This window comes from Phodopus roborovskii, unplaced genomic scaffold (assembly GCF_943737965.1).
Source record: "Phodopus roborovskii unplaced genomic scaffold, PHOROB, whole genome shotgun sequence".
Lineage (NCBI taxonomy): Eukaryota > Metazoa > Chordata > Mammalia > Rodentia > Cricetidae > Phodopus > Phodopus roborovskii.
In genome coordinates this window covers 21,722,304-21,736,703 of record NW_026126563.1, presented here as the reverse complement: position 1 = coordinate 21,736,703, position 14,400 = coordinate 21,722,304, and the positions used below count along the sequence as shown (strand labels likewise).

Sequence of the window (14,400 nt, the reverse complement as noted above, 5' to 3'; positions counted from 1 at the left end):
AATATGTACTTAGGGATGATCATTTAGAACTGGATAACCTGCTCCATAGGTTACCTAATTTTTTTATACTTCAGCATAATTTGGCATTAATTTTGTAACTAACTAATATGTTCTATAGTATTATAATTGTACTCCAGCACTAGTAATGTTTTAGCAAATGACTATTGGAATATAGACTAATTTAATTCACAATATTAAAATACTTTTCTTTGTAATCAGGTTTGAAAGTACTGCCAAAAAGTCACACCAGAAAATGAGAAAGATCTAGCTCATTATAGAAGGAAGATGGACACGGCCGAGACAGGTGATTTCCTTCTCAAATGACTTTTCTTTGCAGATGAGTAAGCAGAACCTGGTGACTCACTGAACACAGCAACTTCATAGATATGTTGTGAGTTTACAAAACCAAAACTTGCAGTGATGAGGGAAGAGGAAAAACACAATGGAGCATATTTATTTGGGAAAACTCAAGGCCTGTGTTTTCTCCTCTCTTTTCTCTGTGACATTTACTGGTGAGTGACACAATGAGCTACATAAACAATGCCATGGTATCCTTGCATCAGGTCTGGGGGTATACGTAAAACGGAACGTGCTTACCATGTGAAGTTTGGCCTTGAGCTTGGCCTCCAGCCCTGAAGAAAAAAAAATGAAAAGAAAGTGAAAAGGAAGAAAAGTAAATCAATACACTAAATGGGGTCCTGTAGGAAGTTGCCAGTCAATTTCTATTGGCTTTATCGTCAGGATGATGTTTTCTATGAAGATATACCTTGTGAGTACAGAGGTTCAATGATGTTTTGAATCTAGCAGTTAGAAATATTCAGTCATAAGCTTCCTCATTTAAGATGCCTCCTGCTGGCAAATACTAAATGATATGTTCTAAGATGTGTGTGAGGTGATTTCAGATTCTTCCTGGTCTCCTGTGCCAGAACCTCTACCAAGGGAGTCTATGGATGTAGAAATGCACTAATCTTTTAGATGCAATTGGAAGTGGAGTCATTCTTTTTGCTTTGAAATATTGTAGTTATTATCTGTCAGATCTGTGTCATAGATCATGTGACTGAAATCCAGTGTGCATCCTTAGTGATTCTTGTCCATGGCATCCTGATTAGATGAAGCATGTTTGCTTACTTTCCAATTGTTAGCTCCCTTTCTGATATTTCTTTCATCCCTCATAGTTGCCTCTATCTTGTTAGACCATGTTAGTCGCACAATCATTTTATTTTATATAATAATATAGCAATGTTATCTTATTTATTATTATTTTATATGGTACAATATTATAAAAATTTATCAATTTTTATATTGTCAGATACTAAAATCATAATCTATATATTTAATTTGTTGAGTATATATTCTCTTATCAGTCAATTTAATAAACTCACTGAGTCATTTTATATGCTCTATAAAACCTATGGTTGGATTTCATTTTATTATTTAAGTAGAAAATCCACTGCTTGCGATTTGAGCGTATTTATAAAACAGTCTAATGTGTTCTGTTTTCATTATATTTTATATTTAAATACACATAAATATACACATACATGTGAAGCAGTGATTATTTTCTGTCTGTACTAGTGTTGGGGTTGTCACTACATTAATTGCTCTAATAGTAATGGATTCGTACTTAGAAGTTGTGTGTTTGACCCACATTATAAGAAATACCAACACTAGCCTGGGAGCCTTTCTCCCCTTTCTGTCGCATCTTTTTAACACCTAACATAGAGAAATAACCATTTTGTTACAAGGCCGACTTACAGGGTATATTTATTTAATGTATGCTTTTCACATTCGTGACTAACCCCATCCTTTTTATAGTTGTACAGATGAATGTGCCTGTTAGAACACAAGCACATAAACTTACTCTGTTTAACTTTCGCATGATCATGATTTACAGGTTGTCCAAAAGTTAACAGATTGAAAACTTATTTGGCAATGTTTGTGTCGAAATATCCAGCGAGTGTCACTGCATAATGACCATATCCTACTGCCTTCAGTAGGAAGGGGTGACAGAAGTGCTTTGTCACAGCTCTCAATGGCTCACAGGATGTCCCTGTTGCATACAGATTGAAGGGCAGTTTTTTTGGATATATGTATTGGTTCAGAATGATGGTGAATCTTTTTTTTTTTTTTAATTTTAGTGTTTGAGAAGTTCATCCATAAACACTACATGTTGATACGCTCTGAATCTTGGTTCCATGTGATGGTGAATGTTAACTCTCAGGTTTATTGCCTGAGGAGTGCCTGGGAGATGAGTAAACACTTACTGGGTGTGTCTGAAGGCATTTCCAGAGAGAAGCTCTGCAGTCAGTATGAGCAGCACCATCCCCTACTTGGAACTTATGTGGAGTTAAAGGGGGAAAAGGAGGAGGTCATTAGAGCAGTTTGAGCCCTCTATGCTTCTTGATCCTTTGCAGGATCCACTTTGCCCAATACTCCTGTCCACTCAGGACAGACCATGGTGGTGAATCACATCTCTCTCAAACCTTTAGCCTAGATTTCAATTTTCTAGTACATTTTTCTCCCCTTTACCCCTACCAATGGTACTCCAGAGTGTAGTAATTGAGACACTTAAAACTAATAATTTATTTTGTTTTACATTTCATAGGTAAAACATGTCTTGAAATAAAGGCTCTCAGAGACAAAGCGAGGGCATTAACAATTGCAGGTATCACAATTTAATAATTTCCATCTCTATTTTTCTTGTCATTTATTTGTTGTCTTTTAAAAATTGTAAATATGAAAAATATTGCAGGTATCTTTATGTTTATAATATTTAATAAGTGAGTGTCATTTCTTTTAAAAAGCATCATCATTATTGATAGTATATGGTCATTTCTTTTATTTCCTTTGTTATTTTGTATAATGTGTACTTATATGCATTACAACTAGCTATATCATTAGTAGTGTTCTAAATCAATATGAAAGTTCTCTAAAAATGACTATGATGAGATGTCATATATTTGTTGAGAACTTATACATTTTAGACTTAAAAGCTTCCCTTACATTATTTATTTAAATTTCCCATTATAATAAGATATATATTAGTTTTACTAATATGAAGTGTTTATTTTATTAAACTTCATTATTACAAACTTTAATAACTTTAGTGTTACCTGTAACACACACACACACACACACACACACGCACACATCATTTTACTATACTTTATTATTATTAAAATACTGTTTCCTTAATTATTGACAACAGTTAATCATGGGATGACTCAAAATATTTTTAAACTTCTTATAGATTTGTATAGATTTTATTTATTTTTTATGTGTGTAGATGTTTACTTGCAAGTGTGTAGATGTAACACACGTGTTCCTTGCCTGTGGGCATTTGATGCCATTGGACTGGAGTTGGAGTTGGTCGTTGATCATCACGTGGGTGCTGGAAACCAAACCCTGGTTCTCTGCAAGAGCAGCCAGTGCTTTTAACTGCCCAGCTGTCTCTCCAACCCCAAGCTCAAGTTTGTTTTTAAATAATTGTTTTCAGCATCATTTCTGTCATTGCTTGGTAATTCCTTTGGAATTAACTTAAACGACCTGTGTCAATTATGCTATTTTTTTGGTGAATACTGCCACATAACTTTAGGAGGTGTTAAATCATTTTATGTAGATTTGGCATATTTAGTCTAAATTTAGCTTCATTACATCTTATTATACATAAGTGAACCTTATAATATGCATTGTCAGTAAAGATTAATAAGAGAAACATCATAAACTACTGATGCATATTAGCATATTATAATGAAATTTTATTTTGTAATCTAAACAGTGAAACTAATCTTATATTTATAATTGAATGCACTTTGGTAACCATATACATGCATGAACCCATTATTCCAGTCCATATAAAAATTATTTCAACCACTATTCGAGATTTCTTTCCCTCAATAAGCAATTTTTATTTTGGTATCTAACATTATAGTCAAGTTTTGTCTTTCTTTATCTCCCCTTTGAGTTTTTGAGACCAGGTCCCAGTATGTAGCTGCTGCTTTTTCTCCTTCTCCTCCTTTATGTCATATCTAGATGCAAATAAGTAAGCCAGGGTCCACTGCTTGGGCTCCACAATATAGAGCAGCCACCAGTTATTCCAAACTCCAGTCATACTTTCTTTCTTCAGCTTCACATCTTTGTTCACCTACCTCCTCTCTCCCCTTTCTCAAAGCCATGGGCACTGAGGTGAAATGTGAAATAGCTGATGAAGTCCATCTTTTTCTTGGGCTAATGGTTCACCTCCCTCTGGTCTCCAAATGCTGGGATTACAAGTGTGTATCAAAGCTTGCTTAGATATTTTTTTCTTCACTTTCCTGTCTATGAAATCATAAAATTACCATAGTGATTTCTATTGTTTCCTTTCTTCAGCATAGTCCCTAGATTCAATAGTTTTGAGATAAACACACTTGTTCTTTATCAATGCTTAGAATTTGTTCTATTTGTTTGTCTTGTGGTTATCTCTCCACCTCTTGCTTACATTATGTGACTGAGATGATAATCTAGTTGCCATGAATAAAAACCTAGATATTGAATTTGCTTATATTGTAAATGTATTTAATTTTATAATATGCTCTTAAAATTACATGTTATTGTCCATGAGAATTTTTAAATATGTCAGAGATTCTAAAGTGACATATAAGGTTTCCCTACTCTACATTTCCCCTTTCCAAAGGTGATTTAACTTCACAGTTTCTTGATGTAGAAATTTCATTCACATCCAAAACTATTTATTTTTTTAATAATATAACATTTCTATTAAAAATACCCCAAAGTGTACTTGTTGGTTTTGGTGAATAGTATGGATTGAACAGGCATAGTTGTTTTCAGGAAAGAAGTTTTGAAATGTAGCTTCTTAATAGGGTATCACTTATTTCAAATTGTGTATTAATAACCCATCAAAATGTTTGTATTTGTTTCTAAAGAAAATGCCAGAATGCAAGGGTTGGCAGGATTTGACCTCTCCAAGGAAAATGAACGTCTTTATGAAAGTAAAGCAATAAATACAGATGGTAAGGGCTGACTATAAATCATACAGGAAATTGCAAAGTCTATATTTGTGTTTACTCACAAGTGGGTGACATCAATACTGTGTTTTTACTAAGAAATAAATGTGATGTATGCTTATTAATCTAGAACGAGTTAAAAATAATTCAATATTGTTATATATTTAACTAATTATGAAAGCTAATGACCATCCTAGATTGTGTGATTTGTTATATAATTTCAGAAATAAATGAATGTTTCCTCATTTGAACAATGCTCATTCCTTGACAGTTAGTTGGCTGGTGAGAGACTTTTGGAAGGAAAATAGGAGACTAACACCTTGAATCTACAAAATTTAGAATTCAACATTGTCTAGTATTAAGGATCTGTACTTTATCTCTAAAAGATTTTTAATAATGTATGTGAAAATACATGAACAAGGTAAAAGGATGAATATATTTCAGCCTTGATATGGGGAAACTTCTGCCCTGGTGAACCACAGTTTAACACAATAAAATGTGAATATGTTGCCATTGTGGTCTTTTCTTTCTGTCCAATGCACATAGTGAATATAATCTTATGATCTTGGTTTAGAGTTTATTGCCTATAATCAGACTTAGACAAAAATTGGTTTTGGATAGATTTCCCGAAAACAAAATGTATGATTTATGAACCAATTAATTCAAGACAACGGGATTACCCATCTTTTATTAGTGTTCATAGGTATTTAAGGAACGAGCCATTGCAAGAGGTATATAAACTTACAAGACAAAAAATTGTGGTTTTATACAAGAGTTTTATTCTTTGACAGAAATAATGGCTAAAAAGATTATTAGCAAAATGACCCATAGCATCAGACACCAAGTAAATACCATCAAAATTAAGTATCTTCATTTTTTTTTAAAAAATCCAGTTTATGTGGTCTTTAGGCATTAAAATACATATTAAAAGATAAGAAGAGAGCTGTTTTTTTGCATTTATTTTATATAACCAAGTCCATTTTAATGAAAACAAACATTTATAGACAATATTTGGGAATTGGGGCATCGTTCTTTCCAAACTACTTCCTGCTGGTAAGGGGCACTGTCATGGGGGATTCTAAGAAGATGAAGAAATCCAGTCTGTAAGGCTGCTTTGTTCAGCAGTTTTGAATGTAGGATCACCTGGTACTCTGTTTCAGGCAGTCTGCCTTGATCAAGCCACATTAGTCTGGAAGGAATCCACAGCTATTCATTTTCTGTGGAAACAAAAATAGAAATCCTTTTCCCCAGTAACTTGTCCTTGAACTTAAATTTTGGAGTCAAAGCATTTTTTTTTTATTTATTTATTGTTTTACATGTCGATCCCAGTTCCCTCCCTCCTTCCCTCCCTCCCTCCCTCCCTCCTTCCCCCCCTTCCTCCCTTTTACCCTCTCTGCCCTCTAACATGCACCCTAACCACCCTCCCCTCCCATCCCCCCACCCCAATTCCATATGTAGGGGAATGTCATCCATTTGGGGTCATGTAGCATAGGAGTGGACTTTGGGAGCCCACCCCACATAGAGGGATAATCTCTCACTCTACAAACACAGGGGAAGGCCTAGGCCCTGCTCCACATGATATGATGGGGAGCAGAAAGGAGATGGGATGGGGTTTGGTGGAGGTAGGGCAGGAGGGGAGGATGAGGGAACTGGGATTGACATGTAAAACGTTCTTGTTTCAAATTTAAATAAAAAAGGAAAAAAGTTAAAAAAAAATGTCAACTTATCAGAAATGGGGCGAATAAACTATGTGAGGATCAAGTTCACAGAGCTTGAAGAGGGGGCTTCTGTTTCATTTGCCCACAGTCAGGTCTTATCTCTGATGGAACTTTCCTGTTGCAGGGGACCATACCACCTCAGTCTGATTAATGGCAGGGAAATCTCATCCCTTGAACAGTGATTCTGAGCAAGAAAATTAGAGTTAGGGGCCAGGAAAGGTGGGTATGCCTATAATTAAAGACAGGGAGTTGAGGCTGGAGGATCATTGTAAATTCACTGTAGGGAGGAGTACATATTAAAAATGTGTCTCAATACAGACAATAAACAGAGTTGGCGCATGATTATAATCAGTGAGAACATGACCTGAGTTTACTTCCCCAGAATCTTTACTAAATCTCCATAGTCTGCATGAGATGGAGATACATCCATTTATACCGAATTAAATTTATGAATTTATCTTATGAATATTAGGCGGAAAAAATCTTACCAGACAAATTTATTCACTATTGAAAGAGCTGACATCTGGAGACTGGCTAGTTTCTAACATGAAGGCAGAGAAAACAGGTGCACATAGACCTGTATGTAGCTCAGAGATCCTTGGATTGCAGCAAGGTGTCTATTAAACACTAGCAAATACAAAGGAAGTAAAAATATTTAAGTCCATCGTGCCCACATTAGATTAAAAACAGCCATAAGAATCAAATTCTGGATCTATCCTGTCCTGTATATGATATCATGTCTTTAAATTTTTGCAACAATTTAATGTCATACTCTTTCATTCCTCTTACTTGCTGCATTGAAATATTAATCCCACTTCATTAGGATGTTAAAGAAATTGATTAATATTCACAAAATGAGGTTGAGCATGGCAAAGTCAAGAAGTACTTGGAATGAGTTGTTATGATCCTCATTTGCATGACAATAAATAAAGCAAATCAAGTGTTTTGACTATAATAGCAACTGCCTGCTTCCTGTCTATCGAACCTCCTCACATCTAGGAAGGGCAGTATGTATTTAATAAAATGTTTGAATAGGAGAGTAATATGTCCTTTTCAATTTTATCAGCTTGATCTTTGGTCCTTTGACTATGATAGAGATGAACATATGTGTCTGTGTATGAGTTAAAAAGAAACAAAGGTCCATACCACACAAAAAAATAAACACAGAGTATTTATGTTCAGAGTGTACTCAAAGCCAACTAAAACATACCAGAATAGCGGCACTAATAACCATAAAAAAATCCAAATATTCAAGAACAAGCAATATAAGAAATGTGTGAAATGTTCAGAAAAATATAATTTATGATTCTTTCCCTTTATATTATTACAATTTAAATACTATAAACATCCCTCACTGTGTAGTTTGTAAGTAGGGGGATGAAGTTTAAACTTAGCTCTACCATTTACCACCTCTCTGGCCTGAAATCATGCATCTTCTTTAAGTTTGAATTGTCTATGAAGTTAAGACAGCAATCTTATTTCATGAGATAGATGTGAATATTAAATGAAGTGGTTAGCTTGGCTTCATATCTACATTATACTTTCTAGGCTCCAAACTGTTAGCCAATGTGAATTATAAAACTTCCAGTGAGTGTTAGAAATATTCATATATAATCAAACACACTGCATATAATGAATACACACGCACGCACGCACACACACGCGCGCGCACGCGCGCGCACACACACACACACACACACACACACACACATATATATAAAGTTAACAGATGTGTCTTTTTTATAGAGTTTGCATTAACGGAAAGAGGATATTATAAGATTTCATTGAAGAGATTTAGAGGATTAATATCACATGCTTCTCTTATACTTTATGCTGTGTATATAAGTGTGTGTGTGTGTGTGTGTGTGTGTGTGTGGATAGAAAGAAGACCAGTAAAAAATGAAAGGGTGCACAACAGAGGTTAAGAGGAAAGTGAATACAAATTTAATGCAATAATATATGAAAAGTCACAATGAAATCCATTGCAAAGACGTCAGATGAAGCAAAGATATTGAGAATAAGTAAAGCTCCAAAAGACAACAGCATAGGTATTAATTCATTGTTTCTCAAGGTGACCTGATATGGGGACACCACAATGATCTCATTGAAATTACAGTGCATCATGTGTCTACTGTGCATGATTAGTGACTGTTACTATCATGCATCCTGTGGAATCCTCAGAGTGACAAGACTTCAAGTAAGCACTTTGGTGGAGTTTTATGGACATCTTTGCTGCATTTCAGCAACCTTCAGTCCTTTTGGAACACAGCAGACTTAGAATCACTGAAGCATGAAAGGACGAGAGGATTTTATGATGAGTAGCTTGAATGATGCAGTGAGAACATCAATCATTCTTTACATGAGAATCCAATTTTCCAAAATGGAAGCTAGAAATGAGGTTATTATGAGGAAAGGGACCTGCTGTTATTATTTATTTATTTAGTTATTTTTCCCATGGGAGTAACTCATGCTAGGTTCCAGGAGGAACTTCTTCGCTGCAAGGGGAGGGGCATTAATTTCAAAGGCAGATGTGAGATCTCTGTGAAGGACAAATGAAAAATGTATTCTGGGGTCATCTTTAAAAGTGATTTGGGGATTTGTTTTGAGAATGGGTAGACTTTCCTTTTCTGTCATTTTAAATTTGTTATTTCAATGTTTAGTTGACAATGCTATGGATTGCATTAACATCTTTTATGTATGTAAGTATATGTGTGCACACACATGTGCATGTTTGAGTGTGGAGGGCCAAGCTTGATACCAGCCGTCTTCTTTGCTTCTTTGCTCATTCTCCAACACATTCCTTGAGGTTGGATCCCTCCTTGAACCCAGAGCTCACAGATTCTAGCTGGTCTATCTAGGGAGCTTGCTTCTTCAGCTCCCCTAGCCCTGTCTTCCAGGTGCTGGTCTTCCAGGCAGGTGTCACGCCTACCCATTATTTACATGAGTTCTGGGGAATCCAAACCCAGGTCCTCATGCTGCTCAGCCATCTCCTCAATCCATTTAAGCTTATCTGGTTTGTTTCAATTTGTTATAGTGTTCATTTAGCCTAAGAGATTATGTTATATGAACTTTTAAAGTTTGAAATTTTATTCAATAGTGTTGACTTATCTATTAGATTTTTAGAGTACTAGGAAAAATATAGCAGAATATTTTTTCTATATCCTGAGCATCAAAATTTGCTGTTGTGCACCTACCACCTGACTTCTCCCACTGTCTGCAACCTTTTAGAGGTGAGCAAGGGCATCTACTTCAGCTATCCAAGTCGACGACACAGCTGTGCTTTGGTCAGCATCCCTACACCATGCGTCAGCAAAATGATTGCCCACATTGAGGATGTGGAGACCAAAATACAGGAGCATTTGAAACAAGTGAGTGACCTGCTTAATGTTGGGGAATAAATTCTACACACATCAAGGAGTTAATGTTTAAGAACAGTAGGCTATTACTTCGATAATTTCTCTAAAATTCAGATTTTTAGCAGATGATTAGTTCACTAGTCTAGACTTATTTTTGATAATCTCAATCAAGAAGGTGCAATGACCTCATTAAATAGATTTTCCCATTATTTTAAACAAACAGATATGTTAAGTTATCATTTCCATAAGCCAACATGACTAAACATCAAATATAGTTCACATGCTGGATTGGGGAGTCACTAAGCCAATTAAATTATAAATATATTTGTAGTCTAAAAGAACAATATCCCCTTTAAAATTATTTGTCTTATTGCTAAATAAATACGCTAGCTCCATTGACAAAGATATAATAATTCATTCTTGGTCATGTTAACCTGTCAAACTAGTCTGCTTTTGTTATTCTAGAAAGTATTCCATATTGAACTCTCTGCAATCATTTCACTTAGAAATTACTGAAGAATAAAACTTTTCCCTTACCTTTTACTAATATAATATTCTGAACAACTAACATACATTGTTCAAGCAGAGGAGTGGAATTGCTACACATCTGTCTTTTTGCTTTATTTTGACCCTGGATCTGACCTACAGAATGTTCTGCTCTAGGAAGTCATCTCCTTTGAGAGGTATTAGTTAAATGGCTGAGGTCACAGGACCTGAAAAGATGTGCTGTGTGTAGGTAGGGGTGAAGAGACCCTGACAGTGTGTTAGATCAAGTGCCAGATTATAAAGGATCCCAGTGCACACATATGAGCTACAACTGTGTATAACCATATTCTGGAATTTTATACTACTTTATAATGACCCTACATCTATAACTATGTGGCAGGTGTTTGGGGAATAAGGTGCATTTGAATGTTTAAAATTTAGAAGGACTTTTTTTTATTGTTCGTTTTTTAATTTTATTTAATTTTATATAACAGTCCAATTAAATGAAAACAAACATTTATACACAATATTTGGGAATTTGGGCGTCGTTCTTTCCAAACTATTTCCTGCTGGTAAGGGGCACTGTCTTGGGTGATTTGAAGAAGATTCAGACATCCTGGCTGTAGTCTGTAGGGCTGTTTTGTCCAGCTGTTTTGAATGTACGATCAGCTTGTACTCTGTTTCAGGGAGTCTGGCGTGATCAAACCACATTAGTCGGAAGGAATCCACATCTTTTCATTTTCTGTGGAAGCAAAAATAGAAATCCTTTCCCCCAGTAACTTGTCCTTCAACTTAAATTTTGAGTCAAAGCATTTTTTTTTAGTTTTTTTTTTCAATTGATCAATTATATTTTATTTATTTATTTATTTATTTTTATTTAATTTTATATAACAAAGTCCAATTAAATGAAAACAAACATTTATACACAATATTTGGGAATTTGGGCGTCGTTCTTTCCAAACTACTTCCTGCTGGTAAGGGGCGCTGTCTTGGGGGATTCGAAGAAGATTCAGACATCCTGGCTGTAGTCTGTAGGGCTGTTTTGTCCAGCTGTTTTGAATGTACGATCAGCTTGTACTCTGTTTCAGGGAGTCTGGCGTGATCAAACCACATTAGTCTGGAAGGAATCCACATCTTTTCATTTTCTGTGGAAACAAAAATAGAAATCCTTTTCCCCAGTAACTTGTTCTTCAACTTAAATTTTGGAGTCAAAGCGTTTTTTTGTTTTTTTTTTTTAATTTATTATTTTACATTTTGATCCCAGTTCCCTCTCCCTCCCTCCCTCCCCTCTAGCCCTCCCTCCCTCCATCCCTCCCATTTTACCCTCTCTGCCCTCTCACATGCACTCTAAAAACCCTCCCCTCCCATCCTCCCACCCCAATTCCATATGTAGGGGAGTGCCATCCAGTTGGGGTCATGTAGATCTGACAGGTCCTGTGAAGTAAGGACTAGGGCTTCTCTCCTGTCTCTAGATTAAGGCAGTTATCCCTCCATGGGGAATATGTTCGAAAGTTCTTTTGTGAACCAGGGCTACATCCTGGCTCCACTGTCTGAGGTCTCTTAGACTGCTCAGTCCTTCTAGCTGAGACCCATAATCAGGGGTGCCTGAGTCAGTCCCATGCTGGCTTCCCAGCTATCAGTCTAGTGGTCCTTAGCTTCTCCTTGTTCAGGTAAGCTGTCTCTATGAGTTTCTGCCTCATGGTCTTGTCCTCTCCATGTGCATCTGGTTTCTAGTTCGACTCAGTGTTTATGTATGGGTGTTTGATCCTGTTTCAACAGGCATTAGTTGAGGGCTCCATGGAGAAGTTAGTTGTTGATCTCACTCTCCGGGAAGGGCATTTATGATAGCCTTTCCACGTAAGCTCAACTTGTTGGGAGCAGTCTTATAGTTCTCTCGACCATTCTTTGTGTTCAATTTTATCTTCAAACCAATATTGGCTACCTTTTTTATGTTCTCTCTCTGTCTCTGTCTCTGTATCTCTCTTTCCTATCTCCTATTCCTAACCAGGCTCAATATTCCTGGTCGCACATGTTTTCCTTTCCTCCCCCTCATTTTCTCCTACTTCTCTCTCCATTCGCTGTCCTCCCCCACTTCACCTGAGCTCTGGGGGACTTGCCCCTTCCCAGTTCTGTGAGGAACTTTATATGAATCTCTTAGAATACAGCTTGTATCCTAGTTCAACTGGTGATGTGAATTATAGGCTGGTGATCATTTGATCTAGGTCTAAAATCCACATATGAGTGAGTACATACTGTGTTCCTCTTTTTGTGACTGGGTTACCTCATTCAGGATGGTTTTTTCAAGTGCCATCCACTTGCCTGCGAATTTCAAGATACCATTATTTTTTTCTGCAGAGTAGTATTCCATTGTGTAGATGTGCCACATCTTCATTAACCATTCTTCAATTGAGGGGCATCTAGGTTGCTTCCAGGTTCTTGCTATTACAAATAGTGCTGCTATGATCATAGTTGAACAGATGTCTTTGTTGCATGGATGTGAATCCTTTGGGTATATGTCTAAGAGTTGGATTGCCGGGTCCTGTGGTAAACTAATTTCCATTTTCCTGAGGAACCGCCATACTGATCTACAAAATGGCTGTATGAGTTTGCACTCCCACCAGCAGTGGAAGAGTGTTCCCATTTCTCCACATCCTCTCCAACATAAGTCATCACTGGTGTTTCTAATTTTAGCTATTCTGGCAGGGGTAAGATGGTATCTCAAAGTTGTTTTGTTTTGCATTTCCCTGATAGCTAAGGTTGTGGAGCATTTTCTTAAGTGTCTTTCAGCCTTTTTGATTTCCTCCATTGAGAATTCTTTCTTCAATTCTGTACCCCATTTTTTAATAGGGTTATTTGGTGTTTTGTTGATTATTTTCTTGAGTTCTTTGTATATTTTTGAGATCAGCCCTTTGTCGGATATAGGATTGGTGAAAATCTTTTCTCAGTCTGTGGGCTGCTGTTTGGTCTTGTTGACTGTGTCCTTTGCCTTACAGAAGCTTCTAAGTTTGAAGAGGTCCCATTTATTAATTGTTTCTTTCAGTGTCTGTGCCCCTGGAGTTATATTCAAGAAGCAGTCTCCTATACCAATGTGTTCAAGGGTACCTCCTACTTTCTCTTCTAAGAGGTTCAATGTGGCTGGATTGATGTTGAGGTCTTTGATCCATTTGGACTTGAGTTTTGTGCATGGCGACAGACATGGGACTATCTGCAGTCTTCTACACACCCTCATCCAATTGTGCCAGCACCATTTGTTGAAGATGCTGTCCTCGCCCCATTGTTTAATTTTAGCTGTTTTGTCGAAAATCAGGTGTTCATAGGTGCGTGGATTAATATCAGGATTTTCAATTCGATTCCATTATTCTACCTGTCTATTTTTATGCCAATACCAGGCTGTTTTCAGAACTATAGCTCTGTAGTAGAGCTTAAAGTCAGGAATGGTGATGCCTCCTGAAGTTCTTTTATTGTACATGGTTGTTTTTGCTATCCTGGGTTTTTTGTTTTGCCATATAAAGTTGATTATTATCCTTTCAAGGTCGGTGAAGTATTGTGGTGGGATTTTAATGGGTATTGCATTGAATCTGTAGATTGCTTTTGGTAAGATTGCCATTTTTACTATGTTAATCCTACCTAACCAAGAGCCTGGGATATCTTTCCATTTTCTGGTATCTTCTTTAATTTCTTTAGAGTCACAAAATTCTTATTATATAGGTCTTTTACTTGTTTGGTAAGCGTTACACCAAGATACTTTATGTTGCTTGTTGCTATTGTAAAGGGTGATGTTTCTCTGATTTCTTTCTCTGCCTCTTTGTCATCTGAAAAAAGTAGGGCTACTGATTT

The 14,400-nt window shown here is 36.3% G+C and overlaps 1 protein-coding gene across 1 annotated transcript in view; it reads left to right on the top strand.

Moving 5' to 3' along the window:
- Window positions 1–2,167: 2,167 nt before the first annotated feature.
- Window positions 2,168–14,400, top strand: part of Ccdc178 (coiled-coil domain containing 178) — a 284,918-nt gene continuing 272,685 nt past the window's right edge. The window contains exons 1-4 of the mRNA XM_051202056.1: window positions 2,168–2,252; window positions 2,606–2,665; window positions 4,923–5,009; window positions 9,950–10,089. Of these exons, the coding sequence (XP_051058013.1) occupies window positions 2,168–2,252; window positions 2,606–2,665; window positions 4,923–5,009; window positions 9,950–10,089 (372 nt within the window). The remainder of the gene's footprint in view (window positions 2,253–2,605; window positions 2,666–4,922; window positions 5,010–9,949; window positions 10,090–14,400) is intronic.